Below are 16,690 nucleotides of genomic sequence, written 5' to 3'. Positions count from 1 at the left end.
CAAGCAGCTCCAGCACAAAGGGCCACATTCTCAGCTGGTTCGGTGGGTGCCAGCCCCCAAAGGGGGAAGGCCAGAACTCAGCAGCAGCAGAAATGCTAAGTCAGAGAATGGATACCAGCAGAGGAGGAGAGCAATCTGCACCAGCTGGAGTTATGATGCAAAGCAGAGGGGAATTTACATACTGGGACAACAGACAGCACCTCAGGTAATTGGAGAAAAAGAGCCAAGACATAAAGGTCCACATATGTCTCAGCCAACATGCCATAATGGTCACTTGCCTCACCAAAACCTGGGAAAACCTTCCTTGTGGCCTTGGCCCTCCCACCCTCTGGAAAGTGGATGGGCACTGGTCCAAGTGCAGTCCAGGCACTGGCACCACTTTACAAGCCACCAGCCCCAGGTTTGGGATGGGATTCCAGGAAAGTCCTGTTCAGTTTGCAGGAGGGGAGAAAGGGGATGGCAATAGGTGCAGACATTTAACCTATCCAGAGGTTCAACACCACCCCCAGGAAAGCTTCATTGGAGGGCTGTGCTGCAAAATACACTTTGGTTCTCAGTCACACAGCTCTTTTTCACAGCTTCTTGATGGCTTCTCCTTGTCCCTCCTTGGAGAGAGAGTGCCAGGATGAAAACATCTCAGTACAGCTGTAACAAAGAAGAGGATGTCTCTCAGAATGCCCTTAGAAAAGAGAGTGAACAGGAAAACCCCAAATTCTTGCACACATTTCTATAAAGGAACTGTGCATTTTCATGAAAAGCAGGACAGTGCAAACACCTGGGGTCTGTTTGGGGATGTTTGGTTTGGCTGATGACCTGGAAAAAAAGCAACTAAAACTGGACATACAGAAAACATTCCAGGTTTTGGTTTGGGTTTAATCGCAGCAGTAACAGAAATCAAGTCAAAAAGGCTGGCTTATGGTCAAACCCCAGGCTTCTTTTTGGTCCCTTTAGAAGGAAAAGAAATAGAAGATTGTGGTCAGTTCTGGGCCCAGTTGGGTGGAGGGAGCCTGTGTGCCAGCAGCTCCACCAAGGAGGTACATTTATGGCCCAATTTCAGCAAGAACTGGAAAAGCAATGACAACACAAGCCACCCCAAGCCTGGCCACTTGGGACTAAAATCTTCCACACCCACTGAGCCAGAAATCCCGTTGGCTCCTGCAGTTGCTGCTCAGGAGGTTCGCTAAGCCCAGAGGGATCACTCTGCTCCTCCAGGCTCGCCCCTAAACACCACCAGCTGCTTATGCCAACTGAAATGTCAGAGTTTTGCAAAACCCATGTGTTACAGTGTGGGAGTCCAGACAGCCTGGGTTCATGTGTCAGGCACGGGAAGAGTTTGGGGTGACTTTTCACACATCCTGGGTCACTGCTGGCATGTGTTCTTTGGCATTGCTTTTGAGAGGGTGGGTGTTCATTCCCTTTTCTTTCTTTAAAGATGCTCACGTGGTGAACTTCTTTAGCTGCTGGTCTCCCTAAAAATCTTTGCAAGCTTGTTTTGAGGTTCCTTTATGCTCCCAAGGAGAAATGTCAGTATTTCCAAGTTACCAAAATAAAACCTTAGTTTTACCTTTTGTTTTTTTTCAAATACTTTGGCAGCCAAACCAAAAGGATCAGCCCCAAGCAGGAACCAACACGTGGATTCCATCATACTCTAAACCCAGAGAGTGTCACCTCCACAGCTCCCAGACATGCTTGTGCAGAGCTCTGCCCTGACCCTCCCAAGCTGGCAGGAGCGCTCCTTGACGGCTCTTCTGGCTGGATCAATCAATGGCAGGTTTCAGCAGGTCTTCACTGAGCCAGACAGGTCACAATAATCCTGCTAGCACCCTGCTGAAAATATGCAAAGTAAATATGGGACCAAGCATAGTGAGAGAAGAGATGAAGCTGGCAGAAATGCAGCAAGAACACAAGAGGAAGAAAGAAAGCAAGCACAGCACCTTGTAGCAGGAAAATAATAAACTTGTTGACCAAAAAAAAAAAATGCAATGGGGAAAAAAGTACAAGGTTCTAGAGAAAAAAAAAAAAAAACAGCAAAGGAAGAGGGCGAGACTGGGATGAGCATGCTGCTCTGAATGCACGTGGTCAGCATGGGTACAATGATGCATATTTTCTTTTTGGCGCTAAAGGGGATCCCAGAGGGCCCACAAAAGCCTTTTCCAAGTCAAAGAACCAAGCTTTTGACTACCCCTTACCTATCAGGCTCTCATTCCACAAAAATCCAGACTTCTGCTATTGCAAAGAGTATTAAAAGAAATTTTAAAAAATCCCATGGAATTTTGCACTGGAGCCTTTTCAGTGTTTTCTCCACCCTGGCATCTTCAAACTAGGCAACACGTGGCACTGCCATCGTTTTTGCTGTGCTCATTACTGAAGCAACTAGCAAGCTGTTCAGTCTAAGGAACTTACTCCCCTAAGGTACAGTCCCATTACTGAATCTTCCAGGACCAAAGGATAAGCACACCCAAGAACAACACACTCAGCTGTACGTGCCTCAGTTTCCTTGACTCCCAGGTGGAGCTTTTACTGTGCAGCAGACACCAAACAGCCAGTCTGTGCCTGGGGGCTGCAGAACCACAGTCGAGGAGGAATGAGATCAATTACATGAATAACAAAAAGCCGGATGCCAGCCACCAGCCCCCACCCCACACAGCTCAGCAGGATGCAGAAGGAAGCAAGCAGCTCAAAACCCAGAAGAGCTCCCAAATGAGGCCAGTCTTATCCTATTCCAGCTACAGACCTGTATCTTGGCCTTCACAAGGGCCAAGAAAAGCCCTGCACATTTTCTTTAGAAAGGAGCACAAGAGTGAAAAGCCCCCAGTAGGAGAGTTTTCCTTTCAGTCTGACCTGGACCGTCCTGTGCATCCGCCACGAGGGCACAGCCACCGGGAGCCAGCTCACCCCGCTCAGGGAGGAGAAAAGGGAAGTTAATTTTTGCAGCCAAAAGAAAATAGGGAATTCTTTTCAGATGGCAGGAATGTAACCGTGACATTTAGTCACTTGCTATTTCTACTTCCTAGCTATGTCTCTCCACAGGAAAGCCCCTGGACAGAAGCACCCTCCAGGCAGCATTGCAACATATGTGTGCTCAAATTCTGGTGTCTAATCCCACTCCTGTGGCCCCCACTTCAGGTCCTTGGGAAACAGGGGTGGTTTTGGGGAGATTCAGTCTCACTCACCCTGTGCCTTGGCTGCTGTACACAGATGCATGTGTATGTCTGGGAAAAGGGCAATCCTGCAATTCTGGCCCAAGGCTGCTCAGGGTCCGACCCCAACCGAGAACAGCAGAGCTCCAGTCTCTTCAGAGGTCAGCCAGGACAGGATGGCAGCACTGTCCTGTGTTGGTTCCTGTGCTGGGTTCAGAGCAGAGGGGAGCCAACACCACCTCCCAGCTCTGAAATGCAGCCATTGACCACTGTCACAGCAAGGAAATCACATTTGCTCCAGGTTGAACTGCCATGATGGGTGACCCTATCTGATGGCTTTGCAGCACCCCCAGCCTAACTCCACCACGGGAGCAGTCTGATCTGCACTGTCCTAGTCCCTGCCAGGCTGTGGCTACGTGTCCTCCAGGCATGCTTCCACACTTGGAGACCAAGGAGAGCAGCCCAGCTGGGGTTACTCCAGCACAGGGCAGGCTGCACACCTTGCACAAGCCCCAGGTACTGGTGTCAGGCAGTCAGCTCAGCTCAGGTCACGATTTCAGGGATTTCCAAAGCTCAGCCCAGTGTACCGGCTGCTCACAGAGATACCTTTGTCGCTGTCTGACCGCACTAATTGCAGCCTTGCATTGCAGGCTCTTTCTGCCACACAACCTAAAGTCCCAGCCTTCCACAGCTATTTCTTGGGCAAAACTTTGGTAACTTCCCTCATCAGATGGGAGTCCACTGCTTCAGCAGCAGAGCTGCAAAATCTTAATGCGGGCTGCGCACAGGTGTTGACAGGATATGGTTTGTATGGCAGTGGGGAGCCCATAGTGGGCTGTAAACATTCCCACAGGAGCATTTACACACTCAGCACTGAGCTTGATATCAGTCTTAAACGTCATGATGATGGAAGACAAGCAAAATGCATAATTTAACTGCCAAAAATGCCAATCATCAGAGGATGCCATGGAGGTGCTGTGCATTCAGTTGACTATCCACACATAGGCAGGGAAAAGCAAAAGAGAGGAACTGGAAAAAAATGCACAGCAAAACACAGACTCAGTTAAATATTTATGGGGGCCACTGCATTTCAATCACAAGCTGTTTTTTAGGTCAGCTGAGACATTTTAGTTCTGCTAGGGCAGATCAGCTCCAGGGGATAGGATACTGCTGACCACGACAAGCTGGAGGCTCACCCCTCCTAGCACACCCCGTAACTAAGGATAAAAACAGATCTGGGCAGGGCTGTGCTTCCACTGGGCACAGCCCAAGGGATGGGACCTCCCTTGTCACCACAGCTGAAGCCTCAAGACACAGGACTGATGTACACAGACATCACTGTGGGTTTGTTTGCTTCTCCCAGCACTTGAAGCCCCACTGCTGGAAGTCAGGTCAGCTCACCAAATAAAGAAGATACCTCTGTGAGCAGCCAGCAGACCAGGCTGTGCTTTGGAAATCCCTGAAATCGTGGGCTAAGCAGTATCAGCAGCATGATGGGTTTCCATAGCACTGTTCCCACCTCGCAAGTCTCACTCCATACTCTTACCATAAGTTCCCAATTTGTACACTGCTGGCTGTCACTTAGCTAAGGCTGGATTATGAATGTGACAGGTTCACCTACCCCATCGTATCTGCACTGCCCAAGCACTTTCAGGGTGGTCTGAATTTGCAAAGGTCAGTTTCAATAGGTGCAGGACCAGCCTAATGGTTTCAAATCCTTGAAACCAGAGTGATAAAAAGAATAAACAAAAAAATGGAGGATAGCAGCGACTGAAATCCACAACAAACATTATTAGAACACCAGAAGCTTTCCAACCATATGAGATTTGAAGAATCTATGTCTGCATTTGCATTTTTTACTCTTTGTACAGGGCACATTTTGTTAATGCTGGAAATTCTGTGTTTCAGTCCTTGTTAGATCATTTGGCCATAGTCCAGGATGAGGGTCACAATTCTCAAGAGGGCTGAGCAGTAACCAAACCAATCTGTGCCGTGAGGCCTGCAGGAACTTTACCACCTCACTGGTCAGCTTTCTCATGTTGAACTCACTTCATCCAAAACAAACAAGTCAAGCCTGGGTCACAAAGGTGGGGCTGAGCAGAAAGGAAGGGTCAGACTCAAAATGAGAACCCCTGTCCAACCACAAGTATCTGAAGCAATGTTCATAAAGCAAACACTAGAATGGCCACAGCAACCAATACACCCACCTGTCCTTACCAGCAGGGCAAATCTCAAGAAAACATCAACATGTCTAAAAAGGGATTAAAATAAAAGCACACTGAGTCCATGGACAACATTTGTTTAAAAGCCATGTGAGAAGTGGCAAATTTCTGCAGGCTGAACCCCCACCACAAACATAAGCAAGGGAAAGTTATCTGCTCTGGGATCCCAAAATATTTACTCAGTCTAACATTATTTTGACTGCACTCAAACATTTCCAAAGTCCCATGCCACCATAAGTCAAGTGCAGAGCACCCTTTCACAGGGGTATTTCCAAGCACTTCACTACCATAAAAGCTAACAGTGTCCTTGCAAGGTAAGAAACACATTCTGCTGGGGAGAAGAGGCTGAAAGTGTGCGGCCTTCACTGTGCAACATCCAAGGGTCAGATCTGAACACTGCACCAAACTGAAATTGTGGGAGTAATTACGAAGCCTAGATGAACAGCCTAAACTGAGCGGGAAATAAGAGGCTGAGAGAAGACTGTCATGGAGCAGGCTGGGATGTTTAAGTGGCTGCAATTGATCTAAAACTTGGATTTAGATCTCATCTGGCTAAAAGCCACAGCTTGGGAAGCACATCTGGTGGAGGATGTCAGTATACTCTGTGTGTTTCCTCACAAAGGCTTGGAATACTAGTTTTTATTTTTAGTACTATTTCCATTTCTTCATGTAATGAGTTCAGTGTTTCAGGGAGCCCTGGAGGAGCAGGAAGGACAAGTCCTGTAATAAAACTAATTAATTCATGTGGAATTTCTAGCCACTATTGTGAAAGTGGACAAATTCCTCACTTCTGAAAAGCTGCCCAAGTGGCCATTAATCTGGCTGTGGTCACAAGCCAGATTCCTGTGGCCTCCTGCAACACCCAACCAGCCCCCAGGACAGAGCCTGCAGAAACCAAAGTGGATGTTGTTATTTCCTCACACCGACTCCCACAGCCCGAGTTTTACTAGACAAGATAGTTGCTTCAGAAGGCTCCATGCCAAATACCTCCCCGTGCCCACAGACCAACCACGCCTCAGTTATGAGCAGAGAGGTCCAGACCTTCCTACACCTCCAAAGTCAGCCCAAAACAGACATTTTGGCTTTACTCAAAGCTCCATAGACCACTTGCTTTCCACCTGCCCAGTCTTGGCCACGCTGTCCACAACAGGAGCCCTGAAAGGAACAGGGTACCAAGTTTGTCCTGAAGACATCTGAAGTTGTATTCCCACTACCCAGCCGAGTGTGCCAGGAAGTTGAGCTTTACAGGTCCCATCTGCAGGCAGTTGGAAAGCTGGGCTCCTCCACAGAGAAATTCCAGGCAAGAATCTAATCAACCAAAATCCCTCAATAATGCACAAGAATTAATGGAATCTGAAAGCTCGAGGTGACAAGATCTGTGGGGTCTGGCAAGGAAAGAAAGGAAAGAATACACTGATTTGAGTTACTAAAATCAACAACAACAAAATGACACAGAATTCCCACAGTGACCTGTAAGAAGGCACTATTTTGCCACAGTCTCACTTTTCTCTCCCAGTTCCAGAGTGCTCTTTAAATTCAGTGATGGATTGGTGGGTTAGCCTCTAATTAGTACCTGCACTGCTGACCCAGCATCCTGTCCCAGGAATGGCAATACTCCCTAAACACCACTACAAAACCAGGTCTTCTGGTCCAAATGATCTCTGTAATGGTCTGTAACAACCTGGCTTTCTGCCTAAACAAAATCCTGCCAAAACCACCCCTGCAGAATCCATGGAAGCAGTCCTGTTCATTATGGCCAGGCATAAGAGGCACCAGAAGAGGCACCCTACCATGGCCAGCCTTTGCTCTAGGCCTCCTTATCCCATCCATCTTGGCAGATTATTTTTTTGTTCATTCACACCACAGTCAGATCAAGATGGTCCAACAGTGGTTTCACTGTCATTCTATTTATCAAGCTCAAATGATGTTCAGACAAAAAGAAAAGACCCTCTACACATAACAGACCATATCAAAATCATGGTCCTTAGCTAGTGGTGGGTACTATGCTAGAAAAATGGCTGTTGGAGCCCAGTAGTGCAGAGAGAAAAGGTTCCAGAAAAGGAATACTGTCATTGATCATCTGGACTAAGAGATGCCTTTTCAGAGCCTGGGACAGAGCCCGGAGCAGTTCTTCCAACCTTCAGAAACCAGTGTTAAGACTCATTATAGTGCCATCACTCAGCATTTTCCTCACACTGGGTCAGCTGCAAAGACAGAATAGCAAAGCCGCTACTGAGGGAAGGGTGGATTGCAGCACCCCTGAGCAGTGTCCCCAAGTAGCAAGATGTGATTCACCGATACAACTGGAATTCGTTTTTAGCGCAGGCACTTCACAGTGAGTAAGGAGGGCGAGAAGGAACTAAAAACAGCCATGGAAAGTCCCTGGGCTGTTGGGTCAGCTTCATGCAAACAGCAACACCATAGTGGCTCTAGCCTCCACACCAAACCCTCCCAGCAGCCATGTCCCAGAGGACACAAACCAGGCACCCTTGGGGCCTCTGAGCCAGCTGATCTAAATTATTCACAGCCTTGGCAGCTACAGTCAGAGTCAAGGCTATGAGGAAGAGCCCTAGCACCAGCTCTAGGCTCCAAGAGTGGGAGGATGGAGCCTCATGCCAGCCGCTCATCCTGCTTCTCCTCTTCATGCCACTCCTCTTTGCTAAATCTGAGTTTTCCTCCCCATTTCTGCTTGTTTTTGGAGAGCTGGAGGGAGGTGACCCTCTGGAAGCAATGGGAGAGGAGCGTTCCTCCTGGCTCAGTCTGCAGCAAAAAAAATGTCAGATTCTGTCCAGTTTCACTGGAGCAAAACGTGGGAATTCTTAAAACAGGGCACTCCCTAAAAGAACCTAGTCACACTAAGGACACATACCTGATCTTTGAAGGTACCAAAAAGGTCTCAAAGGACACCCAAAACCACAAAAACACTTTCAGCAACTCACCAGTCACCTCAGACTGAGCAGCAAGCACTCTTGAAGAAATGGATGTCAGATATTCACCCTTTCCTAGTTAGAAAACAGCAAGGAGAAAACAAGGGAAGGAGGGCTTCAATCTCCTCACCAAACCAAGAGAAATTCATCAGCTTGGACTAAGTCTTCTACAACTAGCCATGAGAGCTGAGACCAGACGTCTGGCTGAACTCTGACCAGTAACATCATACCAGGAAATCTTGCTGTAGTCTGGAGCAAAAATACTGGGCAAAGCTTTATGAATTTTCATGATATTACAGGACATGTAATCCCAGACATCTTGTCATGCAAGTGAATGCAGTGCCCTGTGTGTCAATGTTGTAGACATCCTGCATCACAATGACAAGCTGCAAGGAGACACAAAGAATCTCTCTAAAATTGCCTCCAGCCAGTAAGGTGTTGAAAATATTATAAATTTCAAGAGCAGAGCATTAGAAATACCCTCATCCCACCTGAACTGGTTTATCTGCAAAAAACTGTAAGGAAAAGCAGGGATTTCTACACAGTCCAATTCCCACCAGTGCTTTGTGTCACTCTCAATTACAGTCCAGAATGAAATACCAAGAAATCGTTCCTTGCAGCCGGCAGAATTAATGGGATCTTTGACTACAGAGAGCACCAGGCAGTGAACTTGCTCCCTTACCAGCCAAGAGGCACAATGCAGCTTTCTTCAGAATAAAAGCTGCAATGTCAGAGGACAGTTCAAGGCTTATAAAAGTGACCTGATGTCTCCCAGTATTTCAGTCCATAACAAAGGCATGTAATTCCTGATCTTTTCCTTTCTTAAACAATTTATTTCTACCATAAGCTGATATAACAAGAGACTCCATCTTCCCACTGGTATCTCACTAAATGACATGTCTGGCAAAACACTGAGCAGAAATCAATCAATAATGCAATTACAAAGAGCTGTCAAATGCTGGGCTGCAGCAAATCTCCAATAAATGAGCACTAACCCTTTTCTCCTCAGCCTTTGCCTAGGATAGCCATCACATCACGTGTTCTTGTAATTAGGTGTCAACTCAACTTTTAATGAGGTCATGCTTGGCCAGTTTGTGAATGAGAAACACCTTCCAGCTTGCTGGCAGTGACTGCTGAAAGTAGACAGAGATGTTTCAGTCAGACTTGGTCTACTGAAGGTAGTTTGTCTTTGTGGAAAGAATAATAAGACTAGATGTGAAATCTGATAAATTGGCAGAAAACTCATCCTTCCAGAAAACTGAAGATTCGGTTAAGTAAACTTCTTATCATGGCTCTGCAGGTCCAAACAAAGACCAATTCCTGTATGACAGAGCATGAGAATGTGCACGGGGAAGAAAGTGGCACACGGCTGCCACAACATCAGCTCAGCAGACTAATCTGCACAGTATGTTAGAACTCCTAGCAGGAATTTTTCCTTCTCTCACAAGCCCACAGCAGGACCATGCACCATGGTCAGCCTCCCAATCCCCACAGCACACATGTACTACAGCTCCCTCCTCCCGGGAAGATCCCGGGCACTAATGCAGGCCTCAGGACAAACCTGCCCCTTTTGGCAGATGCAACAGTCAGAGAGGACAAGTTGGAAAGCCAAGCACAATGTGTTCAGTACGTGCTGCTGAAGGACACTGTCACAGGGGCGCTGATTCCGGCAGCACCTCCCCAAGGGAGAGCCGGGGTGAAGATGGGTGGATGCGATAGTGGAAGTGCAAGCAACTGCATTGGATTTGCATCTCTCTAATACAGAAAGGGTCTGCTAAGCAGACACTTGGTCACAGTTACATATCTCACCCCAATTCAAGGAAAGAAAACAGGAATTCTTTTGCCTGGAAATTCAGTATATCGCAAGCTCAGCCTTCCTTCTGTAACAGAAATGCTTTACACATTCTTGTATATGTAAATGCATCTTTACATTCTACCTTGGCCTTCCTGTTACTCTGTCTGCTTAGAGCAGAAGATCCTCCCTGAAGGAGTCCCAGCAAGCAAAGGCACATGTTACCATGCTCAGAAAGCTTAGAATTGTCCAATATAAACAGAAATGCAAAAAATCCACCAAGGAAACTACTGTTTCTCCTAGATCCATAGCTCATAACACATGACCAGGAAAAGCAGGTACAGGAATGCTGCTGGGATGAAACCCTGCCTTCATAAATCCAGTTGTGTTTGTGGATAACAGCAACAGCTGTCCATTGGGCAGATAAATTAGACCCAGATGATACTGCAGGCAGGTCTAGTACAGAATCATACACAAAGACACCTCTCTCACATTCCAGTTTTCACTGCTTTGCCTCCTGAATTGTTTATCTCAGCTCAATTCCTGGATGTGGATAAAACAAACGACATGGACTTTCTCACAGACAGGGCTTCTTGGTGTTCCCTTGACAAATACCATACTCAGTGAGTATAAGCCTGAAATCCAGAGGAAAGGAAACAACTGCAAAGGGCAAGAAGGAAACAGATCATTTGCCAAGGGACAGCATGAAAACACATTTCTGCTTTGGGTCAGAGCCTTGAAATCTTCCCAGGCTTCCCTCTCCTTTCCAAACCACCATTTTCACACCAGCAGCACTCCCCCCACAGCAAACTCCAGTGGGACTGTGGCAGGGGGTACCAGTTTAAAGAAGCTGCTTCACAAAGGTGTTATTTATTGTCTTAATACTTAAAAGATGACCAGGTTTGCTCTTGACCAGACACAGCTGCTGCAGACGAATGTGAAGACCTGGTCCACCTACTGGCAAAGCCCCATAGACAATGAGGACACATGAGCTGTGTGGTTTTCTCCTTCACCTACCATCCCTACAGCTGTTACTAATTGCATTTGACTTTTAATGATTTCTTCCAAGGCGAGGAGCTGTGCAGACATTTGGCTTATCCTGGGCAGAGCCGCTGTAGTGGCTGTGGACATATTAACACACTTTGTGGATTTGGTTCTGGTAGCCAGCTTTCCTGGCATGTGGTAATGTCCAAGCTTGCATAAGCCAGGCTGAAATCTGGCTTTCACTCATAACTAACCTCCCTCCTGTTCATGTGCTTCCAGCACAGGATGAGGGGGATACTCACAGTCTGGCTCTCTTCTATTCCTCACCCATGTTTTAGTACTTTCAGGACATCCACCGCTGCATTGGATCCACCAACCTGACTGGCCTGGTCAGAAGTTGTGGAGGCACAAGACAGATACACACAAGCACATGCAGATCATGACGGATGCTTCATTTCCTTATAAAAGCAGGAGAAAAGCAGAAGTCTTCCTGGCAATTCAGCAGAGATGAAAAATGCATTCATAGCATTACTGGCATGGTTTTAAAGTTGCTGTTAAAATTCCAGTTACATTATGCTACCTCCAGCCTCAGAGTCTTCTGTGTTTTCAAGCAATACATTAAACTGTCTTTTAGCAGCTGCCTGCCAAGGGGAAATGAAGGTTTTGACATCTGACCTGTAAGGAAGGATGTGTGGCATTTGGAGCTACCCAAATAAGGATTTTGGTTGGATGCTAAAACAAGCTCTGTTTCTAACAGTTAACTATTTTGACACTGTTTTTGTGTCATGGCAGTTCAAAGAGGAGACCCTGGTCAGGTGAGTAAGGCAACTCCAGCCCTTCAAGTTCAAGTTTGCTTTTGCACAATTCTCTTTCCCTTTGGAAAGGTTACTTTGCACTCGCAAGGACTGAAAAAACACATTCCTAGTAAGTAAGTGAGATTCCAAAGCAGGACTCATTAGCTAGCAGTGGGTTCTGTGACATATCCCACTAAATTAGTACAAGTATCCCAACAACAAAGTAATACTACAAACACAACTGAACTGAACTGGCAAAGGGAAAAAAAAATTCTCTTAACGTGTCAGCTTTGAACAGTGGTTCAAGAACCATTTTATCAGTGTGGAACAAGTTTTATTCCTAGGATCTTGTCTCCATTAGGAGAAAATATGTTCTTCAGCTATTCTCATAGCTTGGGAAAGACAATCTAGGGCATCTGCTGACGGCATTGAGATCTGCCCTGCTCTACCTCTTAGCATAAATTCCCACCCTGGAGCAGCACTTGGCATCCTGCTGGGCACCCTGCTGCACCTTGAGCCAATTCAGGTCGTTGATCTGATACTTGTTTTCTAGGGCTGGCTTGCAGCAGGACTATCTCCTGACCCAGCCTGAATAAACCGAGAGCTGACCCCGGCAGAAGGGCAGGCAAAGGACATGGGACTTGAGAGCTGGACAACACCACACAAGCCTCTGATTCCAGTTCATCATGGCTAAAACAGAAGGCAGGATCCCCACCCTCTGGCAGAGACAGGAGGGGTTGAAAGACCCTAGTGGTACCTAAAATGCCTCTCAAATCACACTGTGTCTACAAGACCCATATGGCCACCTGAGGCCTGTTTTGAATAGAAGGTGGCTGAAGGCACCAAGATATTTTCTGCCAGGACACAGACTAACACAATGAAAAGACAGCCCTCACTCTGCTCCCTGTGTCCTGGAGGACCTTGGGCACATCATTTACTGCATTTGCAAAACCGTGATAATCTAGCTGAGGTGCTAAGAGAATAAACACACTCAAGACCAGCAGGAGCTCTGCACACACAGTAACAATCCTGTCCCCAGGTCAGGCATACAGTCAGAAGTACAGGAATCTGAGACACCATGACCTGAAACAAACTGCAATGGAATGTGGTCCAGAGGCATCAAAACTACCTAAAAGGCCCTGGTGCCTGTAGATGCTGAGTCTCCACCTCAGTCCCACCACTGACAGGGGTTGATGCACTCACGTCCCCTGGGAGGTAGAAGTTCTCAGACTGATTTCCACAGACTGCTGCTATTTTGTTCCAACATTCCCAACATCTCCAAAATACGCAAAGCCTCTTGTGCAATGAGCAACATCCCTTGCTTTTTAGCTACATGGTGGTTTATGTTACTTTCCGCCTACAACCATTTCAAGATTGGCTTTACAGACCTTAGTGGAAGACTAAACAATGCTGGAGCCATAGCAGGAGAATTTGCAGAGTTTTATTCCTTGTTTCATTTGGGCAATCCTTCTGCCTCTCATCAGGGACAAAAAAACTTGCCAACCTCTTAATTTAGGAATAGCACGAGCTCTGCATTCCAGTCCTGAATCAGCCAAAGGAGCCTTTTCAAGCTAGAAAGGGGAAAAAGGGTAAATACCTTTAAGCACATTTAAAAAGAAGGAAAAAAAAAAAAAAAAAGCACCACAAAACCAACCACACCAAAAAACCCTCAACACCTGCTTTTTGCAGGCAAAAACTTGCTCTTGGGGCACTCTTGAAACTGGCTTAACATCAGCATTTGAAAGCAAATTCCAGTCCCTGCTCTTTTGGGTGCCAGAGTGCTTTCCCTGGGACTGCTTAAAATGAAAAGCAAACTCAGCTCCCTCATATATGTTTATGTATGTTTAGAAAGCACAGTGCAGATGGGATCAAAGATGAGTCTGAAGAGAAGAGTATCAAGTGAAGGTGGCAGATTTGGATTTTGTTTTTGTTGTGGGTTTGGTTGTTTTGGTTTGGTTGGGATTTTTCTTCCTAATGGCTACAACAACCTGTTAAAAATTTTGTAATCTGAAGAGCACAAACCCTTTTCTGGATGTCCAAGCTCCTCTGCCAAGACATGTTCAACTGTGAATATTCCAGCTGCATGTTTCACATCACGCTGGATAAGGATGTGCTAGTATTTTTATTATTCACCCCCTATGGATATTACAGAGCACCACATACATTATAGGGTTCTTAAACTGTGCTGTTTATGTTTGTGTGTATTACCCACAGATATACAATCAAATAAATCACTCCCATTGTAAAGGAATAAAGATAATCAAATCAAGCAAAATACTGAGTGAAGTTAACATAGAACTGAATTAAACTCTGTAAAAGGAAAAAAAAGAAGCACTAACTCAGAAAATCACCTCTCAGCCCATCACTGCAATGCCCTCCACCCACCCCAGCTTTTTGTACAAGCATAAGCCTGGAAGTCAGCGCCAAATTCCTTAAATCTAAATGCCCTTGGCTTCTTTCTGGAGAGTCTAAAATTCATTCCCTTGACACTCATATTCTGTAATCAAGGAAGATTTTGCATCAACATTGTTCTCCAGAGTCCTGGCTCTCCACAGCCCTTCACAGCTGGGCAAGGAAGCAGGGACAGGAGAGGGGACAGGAGTGGGGAGAACAGCAGTCGCAGCCTGGCTGTGCGAAGCAGCAGCTTGAAACGTGCAAAGTTCTCTGTGCTGCTGTTTTTTCTTTGCTCTCTCCATCTCTCCTCCTCGAGCAGAGCAGCGTGCACAGATATCCGGAGCAGCATGCACAGGTACCTGGTTGCATTCCCATCCTCACAGAGAGGGAAGCCGAAGAGGTACAGCCCGGTTCAGAGCACTTTTAAATAAAGCCCCAAGAGGGAAGGGAGGGAATTCAAAGTCGTGCTGCTGAACTAGTTATGCAAACAGGGTCAAGAGCCCAAGTCATAGCCAGGAGAGCAAAACCATCAAGGCAGCAGAAGTCAAGGACGGACGATTACAAAGGAGAAAGCGCTGGTTTCTATTTCCAGAGCTGATTTGTCAATTCTCAACATGCCACAGAAAAGGAAAGAGCTTGCAGTTGATCGCATGGGAGAGGAGGCATTAATGAAACCCAGCACTGCTGTATCGGCAGCCCGAAGAGCGCTCCCTCCCACGGCAATCACAGCAACAGGTCAGGAGCCTGTTGGCGTGCCTGTGCCCGGGGCTGTGCCCTCGGGAGACGCTCCTCTTGTCCCTGCACCCAGCTCCCGGAGCAGGGGGGCCTGAGGGGGCCAGGACCCCCACGGGAGCTGGCAGAAGCCACCTCATCGCCAAGGTGGACCCTGCTGTGGAAGGGCGGCCATTGGGAACAGGTTCCTCACACAGCAGGGCCCCCGCAGTCCCTCAGCTTCCCCCTTCCCACCAGGCAGCACATGGTCCTCCCACACTACCTCTCTCCCTATCTTTGGGGCATCCATCACCCTTCAGGGTGGTTTTACTCCTTCACCAAACACAAATCTGAACATTGACTTATCACTGCTCCCCAAAGGACCTTCACCACCCCTCAGTTGCATCTCCCCAAAGTTCACGCTCATCTGTTCCCATCGTGGGTTTTTTTCCGTAAAAGACCCCAACCTCCAGCTTGCCCTCCGGAGTAGCCCCTGGATTCCCACCCACCTCCCCCCCTCACCTCGTTACATTCCACCCCTGGGGCTCCTGTCCCACAGCAAGGAAACCTCTCTAACCCCCCAAAGTAATTGCACCCCCAAATATCTCATTTTGCCCACCTCAGGGATGCGCTCATGCATTGTCCCCCCTCCAGCGCCCCTCTCATGCCTTCCTTCTTTGTGCTTCCCTGGACTTACTCTCGCTCCTCTCCCCCAGGGAACCCCTTGTCTGCCCTCTCCCTTGAGTTCGCTCTGCCCCGGGAAGACCCCCCTGAGGTCACCCTTTAGGATTCCTTTGTCTCCTGGACGTTCCGGCACCCCGGCGCTGCCCCGGCACACGCTCCCGAGTGCCAGTTCCAGCGCCCACCTGTCCCCCCGTGCCCGGCACCCGGTGAGCGATGCACGGTGCACCGTCCCCAGCGCCCGAAGCTCGGACGGCGGTCCCCGGTCCCAGTCCCCGGCGCGCAGTGCCCGGTCCCTGGCGAGCCGAGCAGAGCGCTCGGTCCCGTCCCCGGTGCGCGGCTCTGGGCGCGCCGTGCCGGACCCGCGGAGGCCGGGGCCGGGCGCTGCTCACCTGAGGGGCGCTCGGCGCTGGCGCCGTACTCGGCCGTGTCGCGGCGGCGGGCGCAGGTGCCCTGTCCCTGCACCAGGGCTTGCAGGGGCAGCTCGGCGCCGGGGTCGGGGTAGCAGCGCAAGCCGGCGGCGCAGCGCGGCGTGTAGACACCGCACGCCTCGGCCTCCAGGCGGGCGCACACCGGGCAGCAGCCGCAGCCCGGCTCCCGCACCAGCTCGGGGCAGGGCGGGCGGGCGGCCGGGGGGCAGGCGGCCAGGCGCTCCGCCGTGCAGGGCGGGCAGCGGAACAGCACCTCGGGCAGCGCCGGCCCCGCCAGCGCCAGCGCCGCCGCCGCCGCCGCCACCAGCAGCCGCGGCCAGGCGGCCCGCGCCGCGCCGCGCCCGACCCCGCCGAGCGCCATGGCGGGACTGACGGGCGGCGGGGCCGGCAGGTGGACGCGCCGCTCGGCCCCCCGGCGGGGCGGCGCGGGGCGGAGAGGAGAGGAGCGGAACCAGGCGGCGTGGCACTGCACGGCCCGGCGAGGCACGGCCCGGCCCGGAGAGGCACGGCACGGTACGGCACGGCCGGGAGAGGCACGGCACTGCACGGCTCGGCTCGGCGCGGAGTCGGGCTGAGCGGAGCCGAGCGGAGCTGAGCGGGGCCGGGCGCGCCGC

The 16,690-nt window shown here is 49.1% G+C and overlaps 1 protein-coding gene across 2 annotated transcripts in view; it reads right to left on the bottom strand.

Moving 5' to 3' along the window:
- IGFBP2 (insulin like growth factor binding protein 2) overlaps nucleotides 1-16,437 on the bottom strand; it is a 58,327-nt gene extending 41,890 nt beyond the window's left edge. The window contains exons 1-3 of one of the 2 annotated variants that reach the window (XM_088059273.1): nucleotides 16,038-16,437; nucleotides 4,940-4,947; nucleotides 2,842-2,890 (exon numbers count right to left, since the gene is read on the bottom strand). In XM_088059273.1, coding sequence (XP_087915399.1) covers nucleotides 2,842-2,890; nucleotides 4,940-4,947; nucleotides 16,038-16,437 — 457 coding nt within the window. The remainder of the gene's footprint in view (nucleotides 1-2,841; nucleotides 2,891-4,939; nucleotides 4,948-16,037) is intronic. The other variant, XM_005519688.3, reaches the window with a different exon arrangement.
- Nucleotides 16,438-16,690: the final 253 nt, after the last annotated feature.

This window comes from Pseudopodoces humilis, chromosome 8, assembly GCF_049639895.1.
Source record: "Pseudopodoces humilis isolate 2021_Gansu_Grassland_sample_001 chromosome 8, ASM4963989v1, whole genome shotgun sequence".
In the NCBI taxonomy this organism is placed as follows: domain Eukaryota; kingdom Metazoa; phylum Chordata; class Aves; order Passeriformes; family Paridae; genus Pseudopodoces; species Pseudopodoces humilis.
The sequence above is the reverse complement of the archived record's forward strand: the minus strand, read 5'-3'. Positions and strand labels throughout refer to the sequence as shown.